Raw genomic sequence first — 18363 nt, 5'->3', positions numbered from 1 at the left:
AAACATTTTTGGTTTTACTGCCAGGACAGGAAAGAGATGATACCTTTACAGGACTAAAAACTTACCTCACAGCTAAATTACACTCACTGCGTCATGCGTTTCTGATAACTGGATTTCTGCCACAGCCCTTAACAAGGTCAAACATCTCAGATTATGCACTCCTGTACATGAAACTCGTTGATAATTTTTAGTTGAATTTGTGTGGTTTGATGTTGGTTGTTTATTTAACCTGAGCAAAGCGTATCAACAAAAAACGGAGCTTGGCCTCAACCGAAACACCCTCCACCCTTTCAGCTCCAGAACGCTCAGCCCCTCTCCTGACAGGGCCAGAGCGAGGACAAGGCACCTCCCGCCCGCTGCTTTATTTCATCCAGCTTGTGTTCATTTCCAGATGTGTGCAATGGGGTCCTCGCCAACCCAGGGACAAGCTTTAGGGAAAGAACTACCAAAGGGAAAGTTTTTTCCTATGATTCTTATTCGGAGTATATTTTTTTAATAAAAGTGGTAGGGCAATGCAATTAAAATTTGGATACATGTTTCAAGTCATTCCAAATTAAAAATGGCACATCTCGACTATTTTAAAATAAACCCAAAATCACCAATCAAACACCCGGCACCGCAAACCCCCATGGCTCAAGGCTGCGTTACCGACAACGCGAGGGCTTCTCACGTTTTAGCTTTCAGCGCCTCAGCCGAGCCGGGGGAGGAGCCAGGGCGGGCGCCAGTGCGCGCGCGCTCCCCGCGCGCTGCGCCGCAGCCAATCACGGCCGCCGCGGGAGCGCGAGGCACGGCCCACCTCCCCCCCAACCCCGTTGCCAGGGCGGCGCGCGGACTCGTCGGGGCTGGTGGCGGCCATGAGCGGGGTACTGGACGTGCTGTGGGAGGACAGGGATGTCCGCTTCGACATCTCTCCGCAGTGAGTGTCCTTGTCCCGACCCGGCCCTGCCCTCACAGCAGCGCACTCGGGCCCGCCCGGCGCCGATATGCGGCTGGCTGTGCGCTGCCTCCGCAGGCTGAGGCCGACCGCCGTTATCGGCGCGGTGCGTGGCAGGAGCGCCCCAGCGTGTGCCGGGAGCGCCCCGGTGTGGCGGCAGCGGAGGAGCGCCTTCGGCTGGGGGAGCGGGGCGGGACAGGGCGGGTAGTGCTTGCTCGGTGCGGTCCACTCACGGTTCTCGACATATAACAACGAAACAAAGCAAAGCAAAAGGTTGCACACTGGCGGACTGAGGGAAGGGTATATACTTTTCCCCGTTGAGCTTTTCTAGCACTGAGAAGTCCAACCAAACTGAAGGCGTGTGGCTGCCGGGACGGTGGCACTCACGGTTACCAGGACGTGGCGCCCCTGCCGTGGAGTTGGCATCCTTCTCAGGGAACGGGGCAATGGTTGTGCAGTATTTCACGAAATTCGTGTCTTAATAATACATTTTGTTTCTGTCATGCCACACATGAAGAGTTTTGGCCGCTTTTGACAATACGGTTAAAACACAGCAAAAATTAGCACTGCATTTCTTGTTATGTAATTAAGTGGTTAGATCAGTTAAATAAAGCAAAATAATAATATAAACAAATAAATAGAAGACCTCACCAAAAAAACTACACCAAACAACCAAACCACACCCTTTGTGGAAAATTTAGTAGAGCGTTTCACATGTCCTTATACATCTGATATTTCTTTTGCTGGAATCTCTTCTTTCCTGAGCCTAGCTCCACTCTTTATGACCTGAAAGTACATCAAGAGGCATTAAACTCTGCCCCCTAAAAATTACGTGAACGCAAGTGAGTTTGGGTTTTTTGCTTTTTCCTCCAATTTCCACATACTTTGTCCTTATTTTGGCATATAGTTTTCATGGTCACACTTGCTACATAATTATTTACTTATTTAATGTTATAATTTAACAATAAAGATTAATATTTTTTATGTGTGAGATGCAGTCATAATTTGAGGTATGCAAAGTTTATTTGTATGTATGTGTGGATTTTTCACTGCATGATGTAATGAGCAGAAAGCAGGAAAGTGAAGTAGGGAAATAAAAATGGCATTATTTTTGAAAGATAAATTATTTTTCCTTTTTCTAGACAAATGAAAATGAGACCTGGAGAGGTCCTTATAGACTGCTTAGAATCTGTTGAAGATACCAAAGGAAACAATGGAGACAGAGGTAATTGCATATTCAGGGAAATCGTAAACTTTCTGCTATTTAACCTGTGTAGGTTCATGAAAACCCAGTCAGTTTTCCATTGAACTGTGTATCAGTGATCTGTTACACAGAAGAGATCCTGCCTATTTCACAGATCTGCTTCTGAGTGTTTTCTTAAAGTTGTAGGAAGGTGATTCTTGTCTCAGAATTGGTTTAGAATTGAAGGTCTTGTAGGAATAATCCATTTATAAACAGTGTGATGCTGTTCTGCTGTAATCCTCTTTAGTGCTCAGTTTGCCCCACCCTATTTTTAACTGAATCAGTAAGGAATATGTAGTGGGCAGGGGCTGAAGCTGCCGGCATGCTGAGATGACCCTGCAGGGGGTTGGATGTGCTGCTCTACAGGGTACAGAATGGAGTAAATTTGCATATGGCAAAGGGGTGAGGTTATTCATGAATACTGCTGTGATAGTTAACTCACTGCCTTCCACTTCTCCTCCCCAGAGCACTTCTGCACTGATTGTGTCTGCATTTTTACTGTAAGCATCTGGATTGAAATCAATAATGGTTCTTGGTTTGATTTTGAGGAGTGCTGGTATATATTAGAGGTTGCTTCATTTGTTCCTTGTTGGATTTTCTCTGCTAGCATTTTAAGCATTTAAGTGTTTAGTGATTTTTCTGGTGGGGTGTCCTGTGCTTTTCTTCTTTTTCCTGTAAAGGGGAAGGAATATTCTGTTGTATCAGAATATTTCATTTAATGGAATTTATTTAGATTAAAAATAGCTACTGTCTTTATCTCTAGGCAAATTGCTTGTGACAAATTTGCGGATCATTTGGCGTTCACTGTCATTGCCCAGAGTCAATCTCTGTAAGTATTACCTTTCGTTTTCTTTGTGGTGGCATTCACAAAGTATTGATTTCAGTACAGAATACTGAAGTATAGCTGTGTTGTTCTGTAAATTCTGAAATAAACTTTTACTAATGAAACTCTTTATAATATAGGAACTGATAATTCATAGCAAAATAGTAATATTCAATATTCAATGTTAATTTCTCAGAAAAGAGGTTGAAGAGTTCTTCAGGCATATTTTTTATTTGGTGGATGTGGGATTAATTTGGTTTTTTAGAAACAAAAATTTGAGCTTCATCATACATTGCTTTGCTTGTAGCTCTTGTTCCCACCTGTTTATTCACATTCTGCGTTTCAATTTATTCCCCACAAGTACCTGCCTTTCCAGTTTTAGTATTGTAAACTCTAAGTTTCTCATTTTAACAGTATGAGTTAAAACTGTATGAGCAGCTAGAGGTTTGCCCATATTTAATTTAATGTGCTGGAACAGGGCAGGATGCAGTTACTTTTTACACAGATTATTTCCAGTGCTCAGTGTGGAGTCCCCTTCTGTGGAAATATTTATTGGATTGGACTGTACACTAAGCAGCCAGAGTTGGTCCTGGTTTCAGAGCAGCACTTGACCAAAGAACCTCCCAAGATCCTTTCCAACTAAAGTTAGTCTTCAGGTTTGTGATGAGGACCCAGAGCATTAATCACAAAGTATAATTCTCAAAATAGCAGCTAAAGCTGTGCTACAAAATTCAGTAATATACTTTGTAATTTTGACTGTTACTTTTCTTGTTCTCAAAACAATGTTTTTTTCTCCCTTGACTTTTAAGCTGTCGGTTACAACTGTGTTATAAATATAACTACAAGAACTGCCAACTCAGTAAGTTCCAAAAAATACTTCTAAAAATAATAATAAGCTGTAATTATATTTATACTTTTTGCACTATATCAACAATAATCTGAAAGTTTAGTTGCAAGAACCGTAATAGAATAGTGACAAAAGTTTTGTTTCAAAAGTGGAGACCTCTCAAATACATAGTCTAAATTGAACTGCATGCAACTGTGAAGCTATTTGTTTGACTTGCCACAAAGAGCTAGCAGGAAGATGATGTAGATTTCTTGGACAACCATATAATAACAAAATCAAAAATATTGTTTCAGTCATGATATTGCAAATTTAGAGCAGACAGGCTGCATTAGTTTTACTGTTGATGGAACTGCTAGTTGGTCAAAAAGAAAAATAAATTCAGTTGAAGAAAGCAATAGATTAGTGGTAGAATCAAGATTACATTTCCATATACACTGTTTAAAACAATAACTTAGACAATAACTGAAGATTATTTATTATTTGTATAGTCAAGCTACTATATTGCCCAAATGTAAAATTTAATTTTTTCCTTACAGAAATTACGAGGGCAGACAGAAGCTCTGTATATATTGACTAAATGTAACAATACTCGGTTTGAGTTCATTTTTACCAATGTTGTTCCTGGAAGTCCCAGACTTTTCACTTCAGTTATTGCTGTGCACAGGTAGTGTACTTAAAATAGTGTTTGATCAAGGATTCAAATAGAGGAGATTACAACTGTTGATAAATATGATTGTCCATATTCAGAAAACTTTCCCAAAAGAGAACAATCTCTGGAAGGAAGGGGAAGAATGATCACAAGTTTTAGTAGATAGCTGCACATAATGAAAATTAATGTGTTTTTATTCTAGTTATTGATCACAATTTATACACCTCATGTCTATAAACTAACTGAACAAATAAGAGTATAAAGGAACTAATTTCAGTTTGCATTTTCTAGCTACAATTTCTGTCTGCAATAATTTCCCATATTTTCAGACCATGTAAAGGAAATGAAGAGTTAAATCCTGGTCAGAACTCTTTGACTACAAAACACTGTGTGCTTACACCTAAAGACAAGTCATCTGAGTGAATGTGTGCTTAATATATTACCATGGGTGTCTGTTCAAGAGCAACAGAATACTGACATATATATTGGATTGTGCTTGTGATTTAACTGGCACTGAAAAATAAAGGATTGTTAATGTCCATGCTATGTATAGCATGGGATCTAGAGAACTTATGCTTTGCAACAGAGGCTGGGTGATGACTGTCTTAAGGAAAAATAGTATAGACATGAACAATACAGGAGATCAAAAAGTCATTAAAACTGGTTTAAGTTTAAAGATAATTTCATTAAGGAAAGCTGGAATATACTTAATTATGTTGAAAAGTTTTAATAGTACTCATTCTGTGCAGTGTGGTGATAAGAAAAGCTGAAAATATACATTTCATATTTGTACTAAAGTAAAAATAGTAGAAAAACTGAACTACGTATGAACTAATATGTATTTTATATTTTTTGCAGAGCTTATGAAACTTCCAAAATGTATCGTGATCTGAAGCTGAGAAGTGCATTGATTCAAAACAAGCAACTGAGATTGTTACCACAAGAACAAATATATGATAAAGTCAATGGAGTTTGGAATCTGTCAAGTGACCAGGTATAGTAAAGAATCAGAATACATTGACTACAGAAAAGTTAAAATGTTTCAGCTTTCATCTAGCAATTGTACTCCTATAGTTTTGTAACTTCCAAGGAATTACCCTTACTACTGTTCATCAGCTGATGCATGAAGAGAAAAAGATCCCATATATTTGCTACTCACTACAACAAAATCTCCTTTTGACAGCCTTAAGTCTACATGATCTGGGTAATATGCAAGGAACTAGATATACAATTTCAGTTAAAAAGATATGAGTCTAAAGCTCTGTATGATACTGAAAGAAAATCATGTTTCTGAAGTGCTCTGCTGAACATTTGTGTGTTTACATGCAGCTTTGACTAAACAGTATTAAGATTATATTGTCTTTTTATTAATGAAAATTGAAAGTATTGGAAAGGATTCTGTGTTTTTTTAAAAAAATAAAACTTTAAGATAAAAATAGAAAACACATTATTTTATAGGGCATTAGTTGCAAGCATTTCCCGGAGCAGTGAAACAAAACAGGAGCTGATATTTCTGTCTGTGCAATTTTAGTCCAGAATAGAAATATGATCCATTCTGACAAGCTAAAAAGTTCTTTCCTCTACATTTCCTTGGCACACATCTCCTCAATTACCTAAGTTTAACCCACATGCCATTATACTTACGCTTTGTGCCAATTCCAGATCTGTACAGTTAATAACACTCTCAGATGCTTCATGTATTCCCTTGAGGTTGGCTGGGCTGTGACTTGATCCAGCTTTGCTGCAGTAGTAGGTACTCCCAGCTATTTTCATTGCTGAGGTTCTGGTAGCCTTTAAAGATTGGATCCTACTTCCTTGCAATCAATAGAAACATTTCAACAGGCTTTTAGTGAATAAATTATGCAGCTGTACCTTGCTTAATATGTAAATGGATAGCAGTAATCATCATGTTTGGGAAAAAAGCTCTGTACTTAAAGCAATTCTAACATAGCTTTTCTTTAATAGGGGAATTTGGGAACATTTTTTATTACTAATGTGAGAATAGTTTGGCATGCAAATATGAACGACAGCTTTAATGTCAGCATACCATATCTACAAATTGTAAGTATTTTACAACAACCATTTTGAAAATGAAACAACATATGTATAAGTCTTTGGTTAAAACTCCCAGCTTACCAGTATTTTATTTCAGAACCCTCATTTAGAGAGGAATTTAGTCTGGCCAGCATCAATCACAGAGTGTATTTCCTTTTCTGTCCAGATTAGTTGGGGGATTTTCTGGGCAAGTACAGGTGTTGAAAATGGCTTGTATTTCAATTTTTTTTTAATATTTACTCTGATGCTTCATGCCACCTTCATACACTGGGATTAATAATCTGTGAACCTGATGTTCAGAAATTTACTGTTACCACTTCTAATAAAACACTTTTCCCTGAGGTTTTAAGGGGTTCAGATTTGTAATGGTAAATGGGAGGGAATGCTGGTAGCCAAGCTTCCAGAGCCAGTAATTGTAATTGTTACAGTGTAAAAAAACAAACTGAAACAATGAGAGTTTTATCCAGTAATTACAAAATTTTTAACAGTGTTATACCTCTTTACCATTAGCGTTCAATAAGAATGAGAGACTCAAAGTTTGGCTTGGCACTTGTGATAGAGAGTTCTCAGCAGGTAAGAAGCTTAAATAGCCTTTTTCTATTGACTATATTTTTAATATACATATCTACACTATTTCTCTATATGCAATATTTTTATATTTATAATATGCAATATTTCTCTAATTCTGAAATGTCATGATCTACTTTTAAGTTACATAAGAGCATTCCTTCTATGTGGCCTTTTGAAAACTTAAAGTTCTCTTTGCACTGCTTGAAGTGTATTTTATGGTCAGTATGGCTATTGGGAGTTACAGTTTCTCTAAGTAAAGCAACAGTAAGCCAGCATGACTAGCTTGTAACTGTCAAATGCACTGTATTCTGACAGATTATCTGTGATCTAATTAATTCTGTACTTAATTAAGACCACTGCTTTAAATATTTTCATTATTTCTGTGTATCTGAAAGCTCCTTTAATAACATCAAGACCTATCAAACTCAACATTTGCTGAGTGGATGGGAATAAATCATTAATATCACTTCTGAATTTGTCCCATCCTTGTTTGCTGGTGGTTTTCTGTATAAGGATTTTGTTCCTCTTTTATAGAATGGACTAACAGTTAAAAGTTGATCTACCTCACAGAGTAGCATTGTCATTGTTTTAATTTCACCCATGATTCAAATTTTCTCAGCAAGCTGAAAATTGCTATCATTAAACTGGAAATATCTATCAAGGAGAAAAAATTGTTTAAAAAATAAGACTAATAAACAGATGTTGTCTTTCTTCTCTATTATATAGAGTGGAGGATATGTACTTGGTTTTAAAATAGACCCTGTAGAGAAACTACAGGAGGCAGTGAAAGAGATTAATTCACTTCACAAAGTTTATTCAGCTAATCCTATATTTGGAGTGGATTATGAAATGGAAGAAAAGGTACTTCATTTGTTTATTTTAAATTAAATACTGTGTTAGCAATAATATATTAAACATATTAGATATGTGAATTTTATTAATACAGTGTTATAATTTGCAGCCTCAACCCCTTGAAGACCTAACAGTGGAGCAGGTTCCAGATGATGTGGAAATAGAAGCTGATGAACATACAGATGCTTTTGTGGTAAGTGGCTCCACAAAAAACCAGAAAAATAGAATCATGCTTGTTTGGTTATTCAGATTTAAGCAATGTACAGCTGTAATCCTCTATTAAAGATAAGCTGCAACTGTACTTTGTATATTTAAAACACATCTACATGCCTTTTATTAAACATCCTGATTATTACAGGAATTTATTCCATGTATGAATTTTTAATTTAAGAACAAACTATTATTCAAAATAAATAGTAGTAGATATTTAAAATTATTGACTGCAAGGGTAGATGGCACATGTTTTCAAATGTTAGCCTTGATGAATTGACCATTGACACGTTTTCTCACCAGTCTCTGAAATTTGGTAAATTATCAGGCCTAGCATGAATGTTATTTCCACTCCTTTTAATTTTGCAGGCTTTTACTAACACAGATAAAAGCTCTTGTTTTTCCTTTCCTTCTTTCCTAGTTTTTTGGTTTCTTTCTTTTAATTTTTGCACGTTTTTATTCAGTCTTCAGCACATTTGAAGACATACCTTTTCCTTAAATGGAGATCTGTTTGCTCTGTCGCTGTCTTTATCACCTGAATTAAGTAACTGTGCTTTGTACATTCTCAAACAAAAACTGGAAGTTGAAAATGGTTAGAAGGCTGTTGCTGTAGGAGACACAGATTGCCCGTGACCCAAGGAGCATCTACATACCAATATTCCACAATACTTGACACAGCAGGAAAGCACTTTCTTTGCTGCCCCTCACCAGTCCACAGGGGCAGCTGAAGAAAGACTGGGATCTTTTTGGTAAATAAGATCTAGAACCTGCTGATCCAGAAATTTCTAAAGTGTGGATATTTTCATATTTTCAGAGATCTGATAACCCTAAATTTTAGCCTTAATTTCCACCCACACAGAATAGGAAAGCTGGTATCTCTTTCCCACATCTCTGTTGAGTTGTCCCCTTACTCTCTGTTCTGTTCTTAGATTGACTATGATGTCAACTGAATTTTGATACTATACATTTTAAGCTAGTTCTTGATGTTGAATAGTAAAAAGTGCTGTACATGAGGCAAAAAAATACCAGGATGCTTTTAGTTGAATTCATATCAATATTCCCATATAAAGTGTTTGTCAGTGTAACAAATGTAATACAAAAATGTTGCCATTTAAAAAATCTTTATTATGATGGAAAATTCAAAGACTGGTATTTAATGAAAAATAATCCAGTGGTATCTAATCTATAATTCAAAATAGAAACTCTTGTTAAAACACTTTCATAAATTATTTTAACATCGAAGTAAAACCCATATAGACTGGATTATTGTGGAAGATCTACCCTATACAGTTTTGACACCAAAGAATTATTAGCAGATGTGATTTTTAAGACTTCTTTTTCAAAGGTTCTTTTTTGTTTTCCTTTGCAGGCTTATTTTGCTGATGAAAACAAGGTAAGGATATACTTTTTCATACTATCAAATTCATATTGATAAAATGGGATTATGAAATTAAAAAGTGCCTTTTGCTTTATTTTATTTCATATGTCATGTATTCAAAAAGCAACACGATCGGGAGCCTGTTTTTTCAGAAGAACTGGGACTTGCAATAGAGAAGCTAAAGGATGGATTCACACTCCAGGGACTCTGGGAAGTAATGACCTGATTTAGATTGGCACAAGTTTGTTTCCTAAGCAGGGTGAAACTCTCAGTTCCTGCTGTAGAAGATAATTTAGAAATATCGTAGTAGCAGAGAAAGAACATGCCTAAGCTAAAGAGCAGGCAAATATTATATAATAAGTCCTCAGGCTATTTCATAAAAGAAGGATTATTCAAAAACCCTGTACACGTAAGAGCTTTGCGTTCCTTGTGTTGTCTGTGTAAGCAGTGGGAGGAGAGCCCTCTGAGGCAGCCGGGGCGGGGCGCAGCTGCTGCGGGATGCGCTGCCCCCTGCAGGCCCCCTCGCTCGGGGCTGTCGGGACCTGTGAACTCCCTCTGCCACTGGGAGCACCTGGGAGTCCCTCCGCACGGCATGGCAGTGCCTTTTGACACACCTGTAACCTCCGCCGCTTTCAGCATTGTCCTTTTTTTCCCTCCCTTGACAACACAAATTCGGCCATGGTGTTTCAGACACCATTTTATGGCAGGTAGCCACCAATTTTTTTATAACTTAATGGCTTCTGTGTTTTTGTACTGCCCTTTGGCTGCCAGGACCAGACACTGCTTGCCATTTTACACAGCACGATGTCAGAAAAGTAAGCCTCCTCTTTTTCTGCACATGGAGACTACTGTCTGACACAGGGCAGTGTGAGGTATGCAGTTGAATGCTCAATTTCTAGTATTCATGTATTTATATAGAGTGATGTACTTTCCTATAATGATTATGTTTGAATTAAATTTCCATAACTTTTTTAATGATTTGCAACACAGAAATACCATCACATATAGAACATTTTGTATGTATGCATATTGGCTGTGTTATTGATAGATTTAAGAAAAAGCAATTCTGTTCCAAATAATAGCTTTCATATCTCATAATTTTGCTAAATGTTCAGCACGTACTATTCCAAGTATTTAATTTTAATCAATTTATCCTCATAGAGTTGTTTGTTTGTTTGTTTTTGCTAGAGCACTTTTTAAAGCAATGATCTATAAAACAGGGCACATGCAGATAGCTTCTGTGTGTGTCATTAGACCTTTTATGATGTTATGTGTTATATAGAAATGAGTCATTTATTGTTTAAAGGAAGACACAGCTGTTACGTTTTCTAGTGAGATAAAACCTCTGTGCTGTTTTCTATAAATGGAAAAAAGTCAAATGAGATCTCCTCAGCTGTTCTTTCAGCAGCTGACTGTTAAAGTAACTGTGGTGTGAATGTAATACTGGTGTTTGTAGAAAATCTTTCAAAGTATATATTTTAATGATATACTACCTATATTGAAAAGCAGTCATTACTTCAATAAACTTTAATAATATTATATATTGTTGTAAATTTTGCATTCAAGTAGTTGTGTTTTGATCCTGTTTCAATTACATTTAAAGAACATTTTACCATATGGGTGGAGACTTCAATTTGAATTATTTTGGAAAGCAAAACTTTACCTGAAATAACATATATTTTATGTCTAAACAGTAGTGCTTGGTTTAAAACCAAATGGATATTAAGAAGCAGCCCAAAATTTTGAGGTCTTTCAGAATCATTATTTCAGAATATTTAGTAACATGTATCTGTGCAATCTTGCCCATAGCTGTCTCACTGAGGTCAGATTCTGCTATCCTTACTCATGTCAAATAATTTATTACATTGCACATAATCTTACTGATTCAATGTGAAGAATGATGGCAAAACCTGATCATAGTGACTAAGAGCAACAGTTGCTTCTTTCAGTCTTTGACAGCTGCAAGAGCAACTCTGTTTTTCCAAACTGTCCATCCCAAATTCCAACCTGTAAGAGTATGTACCTATATTTAGCAAGTCAGATTAAGTTGCAGAGGCTTCAAGCAGGGCAAAAAGCACATTGGTCTGCCTTTTTTACAGACAAACCTTTGGGCAGACAACAGCTAAAGCTTTCTCCTCCCTCCCCTTTCCCAAGTGTTTGCAAAATGGATTCCCAAAGGGAACTCACTGAAGAGCTCAGACTTTACCAATCCACCCTCCTTCAGGATGGCCTCAAGGAACTCCTTGAAGAGAAAAAGTTTGTAGATTGCTCTCTAAAAGCTGGTGACAGAAGCCTGCCTTGCCACAGATTGATTCTGTCGGCATGTAGCCCTTATTTTCGTGAGTATTTCTTATCTGAGCAAAATGAAGAGAAAAAGAAGGAGGTAGTTCTAGATAACGTTGACCCCAACATCCTGGATATGATTATCAAATACCTTTATTCAGCAAGTATTGATCTCAATGATTCTAATGTGCAAGATATTTTTGCTTTGGCCAGTCGCTTTCAGATCCCTTCTGTATTCACTGTGTGCGTCTCCTATCTTCAGAAGAGGCTTGCTGTTGGTAACTGTCTGGCCATCCTGCGGTTAGGTGTTCTTCTTGATTGCCCAAGACTTGCATTTTCTGCCCGTGATTTTGTTTCAGATCATTTTGTGCAGATCTGCCAAGAAGAGGACTTCATGCAGCTTGCCCCGCATGAACTTATCTCAGTTATTTCACCTGACAGTTTAAACGTAGAGAAGGAAGAACTGGTATTTGAAGCAGTAATGAGATGGGTCCGAACAGACAAGGAGAACAGAGTAAAGAGCCTGGGGGAAATTTTTGACTGCATACGTTTTCGTCTAATGCCAGAAAAATATTTCAAAGAACAGGTTGAGAAGGATGATATAATTAAAAGCAACTCGGACCTTCAGAAAAAAGTAAAGATTATTAAGGATGCTTTTGCTGGAAAACTGCCTGACTCTAGCAAAAGCACAGAAAAATCATCCAAAGGGGAGGTGAATGGTGATGTAGGAGATGAAGATTTACTGCCTGGCTATCTAAATGACCTTCCCAGGCATGGCATGTTCGTCAAAGACCTGATTCTTCTGGTTAATGACACTGCTGCAGTAGCCTATGATCCTCTTGAAAATGAATGCTACCTAGCAGCCCTCGCAGAACAGATTCCCAGAAATCATTCCAGTATAGTCACCAAACAAAATCAGGTCTATATTGTTGGAGGACTCTATGTGGAAGAGGAGAACAAGGATCAGCCTTTCCAGTCATACTTCTTCCAGGTACAGTCTTTATAATTGTTGGTATAACAATAATAGGTGCTTATAAGAGTTACTGAAAAGTGTTCTGAGTCTCTGCCAGTGGGTTGTCTAGTCTCTTTGTATGGTGATGGAGAGAGAGTTATTTTTGTCTCAGAGACAGAGATGAAACTGAGGGACTTGCATCTTCTTTTTCGGGATTAGCCCCTGGTATGATCTCAGAAAGTATTAAAAAGATTTGTATATTCTATCTAGGCACTGGCTCTCATGAAGGCCCAGATTTTTCATGGTACAGATGTCTCAATTTAGGTCTAATAATATTTTTGTAAAATACTTTTTGTGTATTTTTGTTAACTTTGATGAAAGTTAGAGTGCTTTAGCTGATTTAGATCTGATGAGATGTCTTTATTTTTTGCATCTGAAATACTTTCATGACAGCAGTAATTTGTGTATTTTAAATGCAATTTCTGTTACTAAGACTGCAGAAGTCCTTTTTGTCATATCTACACTTGAAAGCCTAAGGGCCATATAAATATGTAATTTAGAGACAGAAGGGTTTTTTTTTTCTCAGCAAAGTGTGTCAGTACACAAAATACCGTGTTTAAACTGAGAGTAATTGTAGCTTTGTAAATCTGTATGATATAAGGCTGATTAGTACTAACTGTAACTCCACAATATATTTCAGAAAAATTAGGAAGAATGTGGTTTGTCATGCTTATACCATAAACTAAGTCTGTTGTGTTTTTAGCTACATGCTTTGGTATATATTTAAACTATTTTGTGGTGAATTATGCAATATGGCCACAACCTCTCTTTAGGCACACTGGCCCAAAAGAGTAAAGTCTGGTTTCAATATGAAATAAAGTATAGTAATAAGCAGTGATAGAATTTTGAAGCCTTCAGATATTAAAAAGTGCAAATACAGGAGTTTATAGGAGTATGGCTCACTCATTTCACACACAATAAAAGACTTGGTTTCAGACATTTGTTAAATTGATGAGAGGGAAGTCTTAGGGGAGGGACTAATGCTGTTTCATTTCCTTATGTAGGTATAAAACACTAATCACTGAAGTGAAAAACTTGTTACAGAAATATTCTTCCCATAGAAATAGCACATTGGTGTAGTGATGTGTATTTAGTCCAGAGCTGAATAAATCTCAGGCTACAAGAAAGGGGCCTCTGAGAGACTAAACCTCAAGACTGATACTAAAAATAGATGAAGTTTTCAAAATTCTACTTTATATGTCAACATCCATTTCCTGAAATCATGTTCACACAAATAAAGTTGTATGGCACTGACTCTGCTAGATCTCAGCACAATGAAGCAGGGGTGGGTGGAAGACACCATTCATTAGGAAACTAATGAAACTAAACTAGGGAGGGGCAGGTTGTTCAGGTAAGCAGAATTGCTGTTGAGAGACACTAAGTGCCAATAGATAAGTTCTTTGGAACAATATTAATTGTATGTATTTTTACCCTTTGCCTTTCCTAACCCTTCCTGTTCTGATGCTCTTTCAGCTGGACAGCATTGCTGGTGAGTGGGTTGCCCTTCCTCCATTGCCGTCAGCCAGGTGTCTCTTTGGGCTGGGAGAGTCAGACAACAAGATCTATGTAATAGCAGGCAAGGACCTTCGCACTGAGGAGTCACTAGATTCAGTATTGTGCTATGACCCTGTGTATGTTTCAAATTTAATTATGCCCACTGATATATAGATGACCAATTGTTAGTTGAAAAAACCTAAAAGTGATCTTCTTGTTCCAGGGCAATGAAATGGGGTGAGATCAAAAAGCTGCCCATCAAAGTATATGGCCATGCAACTATCTCAAACAATGGATTGATATATTGTCTTGGTGGAAAAACTGATGATAAGTGAGTTTCTAAGTCTTTTTATGACAATTAATAACATTATCTTCTTGGTCCTTAATAGATAATATGTCCTCACACTCAGAAATTAGGGTTTCCTTTTCTGCCTATCTGGATTAAGGTTCCTAACAGTCTGGTAGAGGGGAACACATTATGGTATGTAGGATATATTTTTTGGTGATACGGTAAATTACATATAAATTGTAATTCAACTTGCTATTTTAATAACCATACTTATTTCCAAGGCAAATTTTATTTACATTGCAGACAGATTACTAATACTTAGCTATGAGGACCATCACTGAAAGCATTCTTTTCTTTCAGATAGAAATACCTAGGTGCACTGGAATTATGGTCTCAGTTTTTCCAGTTTTCTGACCTGTGATACCTGTTACACCTTAATGGGTATGACATTAGGAAAATGAAATTTCCATTCACACTGATCATGTGGTGGTAATTTTTAAGTGTTTTTAAAGGGGATATTTAAGATATTTAAGTTTGTCATATAAGCCAAAGCACCATCATAATCTTTTCTTTACATAACCTTTGCTATATATTCCTCCACAAATCCATCTGAATACAATATGCTGGGAAATGTTGTCTTTCTCCTCAAAGGTACTATGAAATGGCTGACCTGTGTAATGTAAACCACATTTGATTTAGTCCTATGGATGCAAGTAGAGCTTTATAGACATTGCAAGGATTCTCAGATTAGGTACAAGAAAGGATCTCCAAGAGAAGGAAGGTAGTATAGATAAACCCATACAGTCTACCTTAATTAGATCTACTTGGAACAAGTCAGAAGTTCGTTAGAAATGATCACTGCTTTTCTTTTTGCTCCGCAGGAAATGCACTAATAGATTATTTGTGTACAATCCCAAGAAAGGAGACTGGAGAGACCTGGCTCCAATGAAAGTGCCTCGCTCAATGTTTGGAACAGCCATCCATAAGGGCAAGATTGTCATTGCAGGTGGTGTCACTGAAGAAGGCCTTACTGCATCTGTTGAAGCTTTTGACCTGACCACCAATAAGTGAGTGCAATATTCAAGCTATTTGAATTAAGTGTTTTATCATCTAGTCTTTTAGGAGCTCTGAGGTAAGAGACATAAAGCTGTTCAGGTACCCATACTTCCACTGAGACATTTGGTCTACAGTCACATTTTCAGCAACAGCAGCAGCCGTTCACAGAGCAGGTCTCTAGACATTTTTCCTGCACCCACACACACTCAAATTATTATGCTAATGCCACTTGAAATAAATACGCATTTTGGAAACCATAGGGGAAAACAAGAATAAGTGGGGAACAATATGTCTGTGTGAAGCATATTACTGAAGAATCAGTGACTCTGTAAGAAGTTGTTCCTGGGAAAAGATGTCTTAACAGTGTAATTGTGTCACACTTAGCAGTTGCAGAAGTCTCTGAGGGGACTGAGACACTGGAGCTTACTGCTGATAAATCTCAGAATTTTTTCCTTTTTTCCTAAACCATGGCCTTGGTACCTGAATTTGCTGCCCAGAGAAGTATTTGAGTGCATTTAGTTTACAATATTTTTTATGTGTTTAACTTGATTTTTTCTTTCCATCCTCAGATGGGAGGTAATGCCTGAATTTCCCCAAGAGAGAAGTTCTATTAGTTTAGTCACTTTAAGCGGAGCTTTGTATGCTATTGGAGGCTTTGCAATGATTCAACTTGAATCTAAAGAATTTGCACCTAGTGAAGTCACTGACATATGGAAGTAAGTTTAATTTTAGTCACTCTTTCCTGATCAAAAGTCTTATCTAAAACTGAGGGTTGTAGAAACTGGAGGCTAACACTGTTTTTCTGTTTAAGTCTGAAAATGATCCATAGCACAGGTTGTAAAGCAGTTGTTGACAGATAAAAAGGTTTGTCAGAATGTAACAAATAAACATGAGACTTGGATCTAATGACTACTTCCACCTACTAATTATTTGACCAGTCCAAGTCATGATCTTTAGCTTCTTTAGAGGAGTAAATTGCCATCTCTTGGCAAGTTTAGCCTTGCCAATAAAAACATTCTTTTGTGACACTGTGATGCAGAAAAACATCCATACACAGAGGCCTGTACGTACTGATGTGTTGACGGTCAAATGAATAACTATTCTAAGAGAATCAGAAGTCCCTAGCCCCTAGATTTTTTTGAGCTAATCATAGCAGCAGTGATGAGACATCAGATCTCTACTGCAACTCTTAGTTGCTAATGTATATTCAGAAGTTTTAGCTGGCAGTAGGAAGGAAAACCCCCCTTTTATATGCAAGAATCTGAAGAAATTCAAAAGGGATGCTATAGGTGGAAGCTTTTTTAAAGCATGACACAGGACAGCAAGAAGCTTTAGGGACCAGGAAAAGACTAACTTACGTGCAAGAACATCTTCCTGTTCTGGAGTAGGGGACAAAAGCAGCCTTTCATAGCACCCTTCAGCACATGGTTGCTACAAGCCTTTGCAACAGGTGGACTGTCCTCCTTTTCACATATGTGTGCTGAATCATCAAACTCAAACTAAAAAAAGCTATTTCCTAACATTTTTTTAAATGCAGGTATGATGATGAGAAGAAGGAATGGGTTGGCATACTGAAAGAGATCCGATATGCTACTGGAGCCTCCTGCCTGGCCACACGCTTAAACCTATTCAAGTTATCAAAACTGTAAACAAAATGCTGGAAGATATGATATGGTGAGGGAGTTTTGATAGGCTCTTCTGGTTTTGTTGCATGAAAATGTCCCCAAATTGTACAGTTTTGTAGCAGCATACTAGTCATACTGGGAACTGTTAAATAGTTCGTCTGTCCACTTCTTGTACTTCCTAGCTAACCAGCAACCACTGAATTTTTGCCAGTGTTTAAATTTCTAAAGGGTTATAATTAATGTTGATTAGATTAAGATTTTGGCAAGAACTCAATTTTCCACTCTGTGAGATTGCAAACAACGCTAGTTAGATTTCCTTGTACTCAATGCAATCCAGGTATTGGTGGCTTGTCCTCCAAACAATGCACATGAATTAAGTGTTAAGTACAACTAATAGGTAGCTAATTTTATTCTAACTGGCTGTTTGTAGGGCCAGATTTCCCCACTTAGTAATGTATGTAAATCCTGCACTCTTCAGTGATATCTTGGAAATATCTTCTCATGACAGACCTCAAAAAAATAATTTTGCTTGGAATTGAAATGAATGTTTTAAACAAAAGTGGCTTAATACTATGTGGCCTTAATAAATGCCAGTCTCAGCCAAAGCTATACTAGTAGACAGAGAAGAGGGGTTTCACCTACTACGTTTAAACTTCTTATAACAAGGATTTTCCACTTTTTTTATGCTTTTATATTTATTTCCAAAGCAAATATTTTATGGAAGTTTTTCTCAGAGATGTAAGGCAAATAACGAGCATTCATGAAAAAGTCCTGAAAGAACTATCTTTAACAAGTATCTGTGCCAGAGAGGACTTTTTCATTTACTCTAGAGTTGATGCATTTTGATGTTGAAACTTTTAACAATTAAACTTTGTTTTTAAAACTATAAAAGTATCACTTGATGGAATCTTTTTTTAGTGATTAGCTCATCATCGCTATCATACTGACAGGACACAGATCGCTTAGTACAGCCTTTGCCCAAAATAGAGCACTCAGTTTTCTTCAGAGCATGCTTACCATTTTTTTTGTAGAGTATCTCTTCA

General features: G+C 37.2%; 2 protein-coding genes across 6 annotated transcripts; both read left to right on the top strand.

Moving 5' to 3' along the window:
* The first annotated feature begins 704 nt into the window (after positions 1-704).
* Positions 705-11114, top strand: BBS5 (Bardet-Biedl syndrome 5). Of its 2 annotated transcripts, XM_086896768.1 has the most exons (12): positions 705-916; positions 2077-2159; positions 2941-3006; positions 3810-3859; positions 4384-4511; positions 5355-5490; positions 6462-6557; positions 7062-7124; positions 7848-7982; positions 8083-8166; positions 9553-9576; positions 9686-11114. In XM_086896768.1, exons 1-12 carry the CDS (start codon positions 855-857, stop codon positions 9785-9787), a joined length of 1029 nt encoding a protein of 342 aa, XP_086752894.1. In that variant the 5' UTR covers positions 705-854; the 3' UTR covers positions 9788-11114. The 2 variants fall into 2 exon arrangements, with proteins under 2 accessions (XP_086752894.1, XP_086752893.1); XM_086896767.1 differs by lacking the exon at positions 7848-7982 and having other exon boundaries at positions 706-916.
* KLHL41 (kelch like family member 41) lies at positions 10333-18211 on the top strand. Of its 4 annotated transcripts, none has more exons than XM_086896757.1 (7): positions 10333-10433; positions 11716-12835; positions 14330-14487; positions 14574-14681; positions 15521-15706; positions 16265-16411; positions 17233-18211. In XM_086896757.1, exons 2-7 carry the CDS (start codon positions 11726-11728, stop codon positions 17342-17344), a joined length of 1821 nt encoding a protein of 606 aa, XP_086752883.1. In that variant the 5' UTR covers positions 10333-10433; positions 11716-11725; the 3' UTR covers positions 17345-18211. The 4 variants fall into 4 exon arrangements, 3 of the variants coding, with proteins under 3 accessions (XP_086752883.1, XP_086752882.1, XP_023786811.2); XM_086896756.1 differs by having other exon boundaries at positions 11661-12835; XR_015288944.1 differs by lacking the exon at positions 10333-10433 and adding an exon at positions 15291-15420 and having other exon boundaries at positions 11469-12835.
* Positions 18212-18363: the final 152 nt, after the last annotated feature.

Source organism: Cyanistes caeruleus, chromosome 7 (genome assembly GCF_971803275.1).
Source record: "Cyanistes caeruleus chromosome 7, bCyaCae1.hap1.1, whole genome shotgun sequence".
In the NCBI taxonomy this organism is placed as follows: Eukaryota; Metazoa; Chordata; class Aves; order Passeriformes; family Paridae; genus Cyanistes; species Cyanistes caeruleus.
The sequence above is the reverse complement of the archived record's forward strand: the minus strand, read 5'-3'. Positions and strand labels throughout refer to the sequence as shown.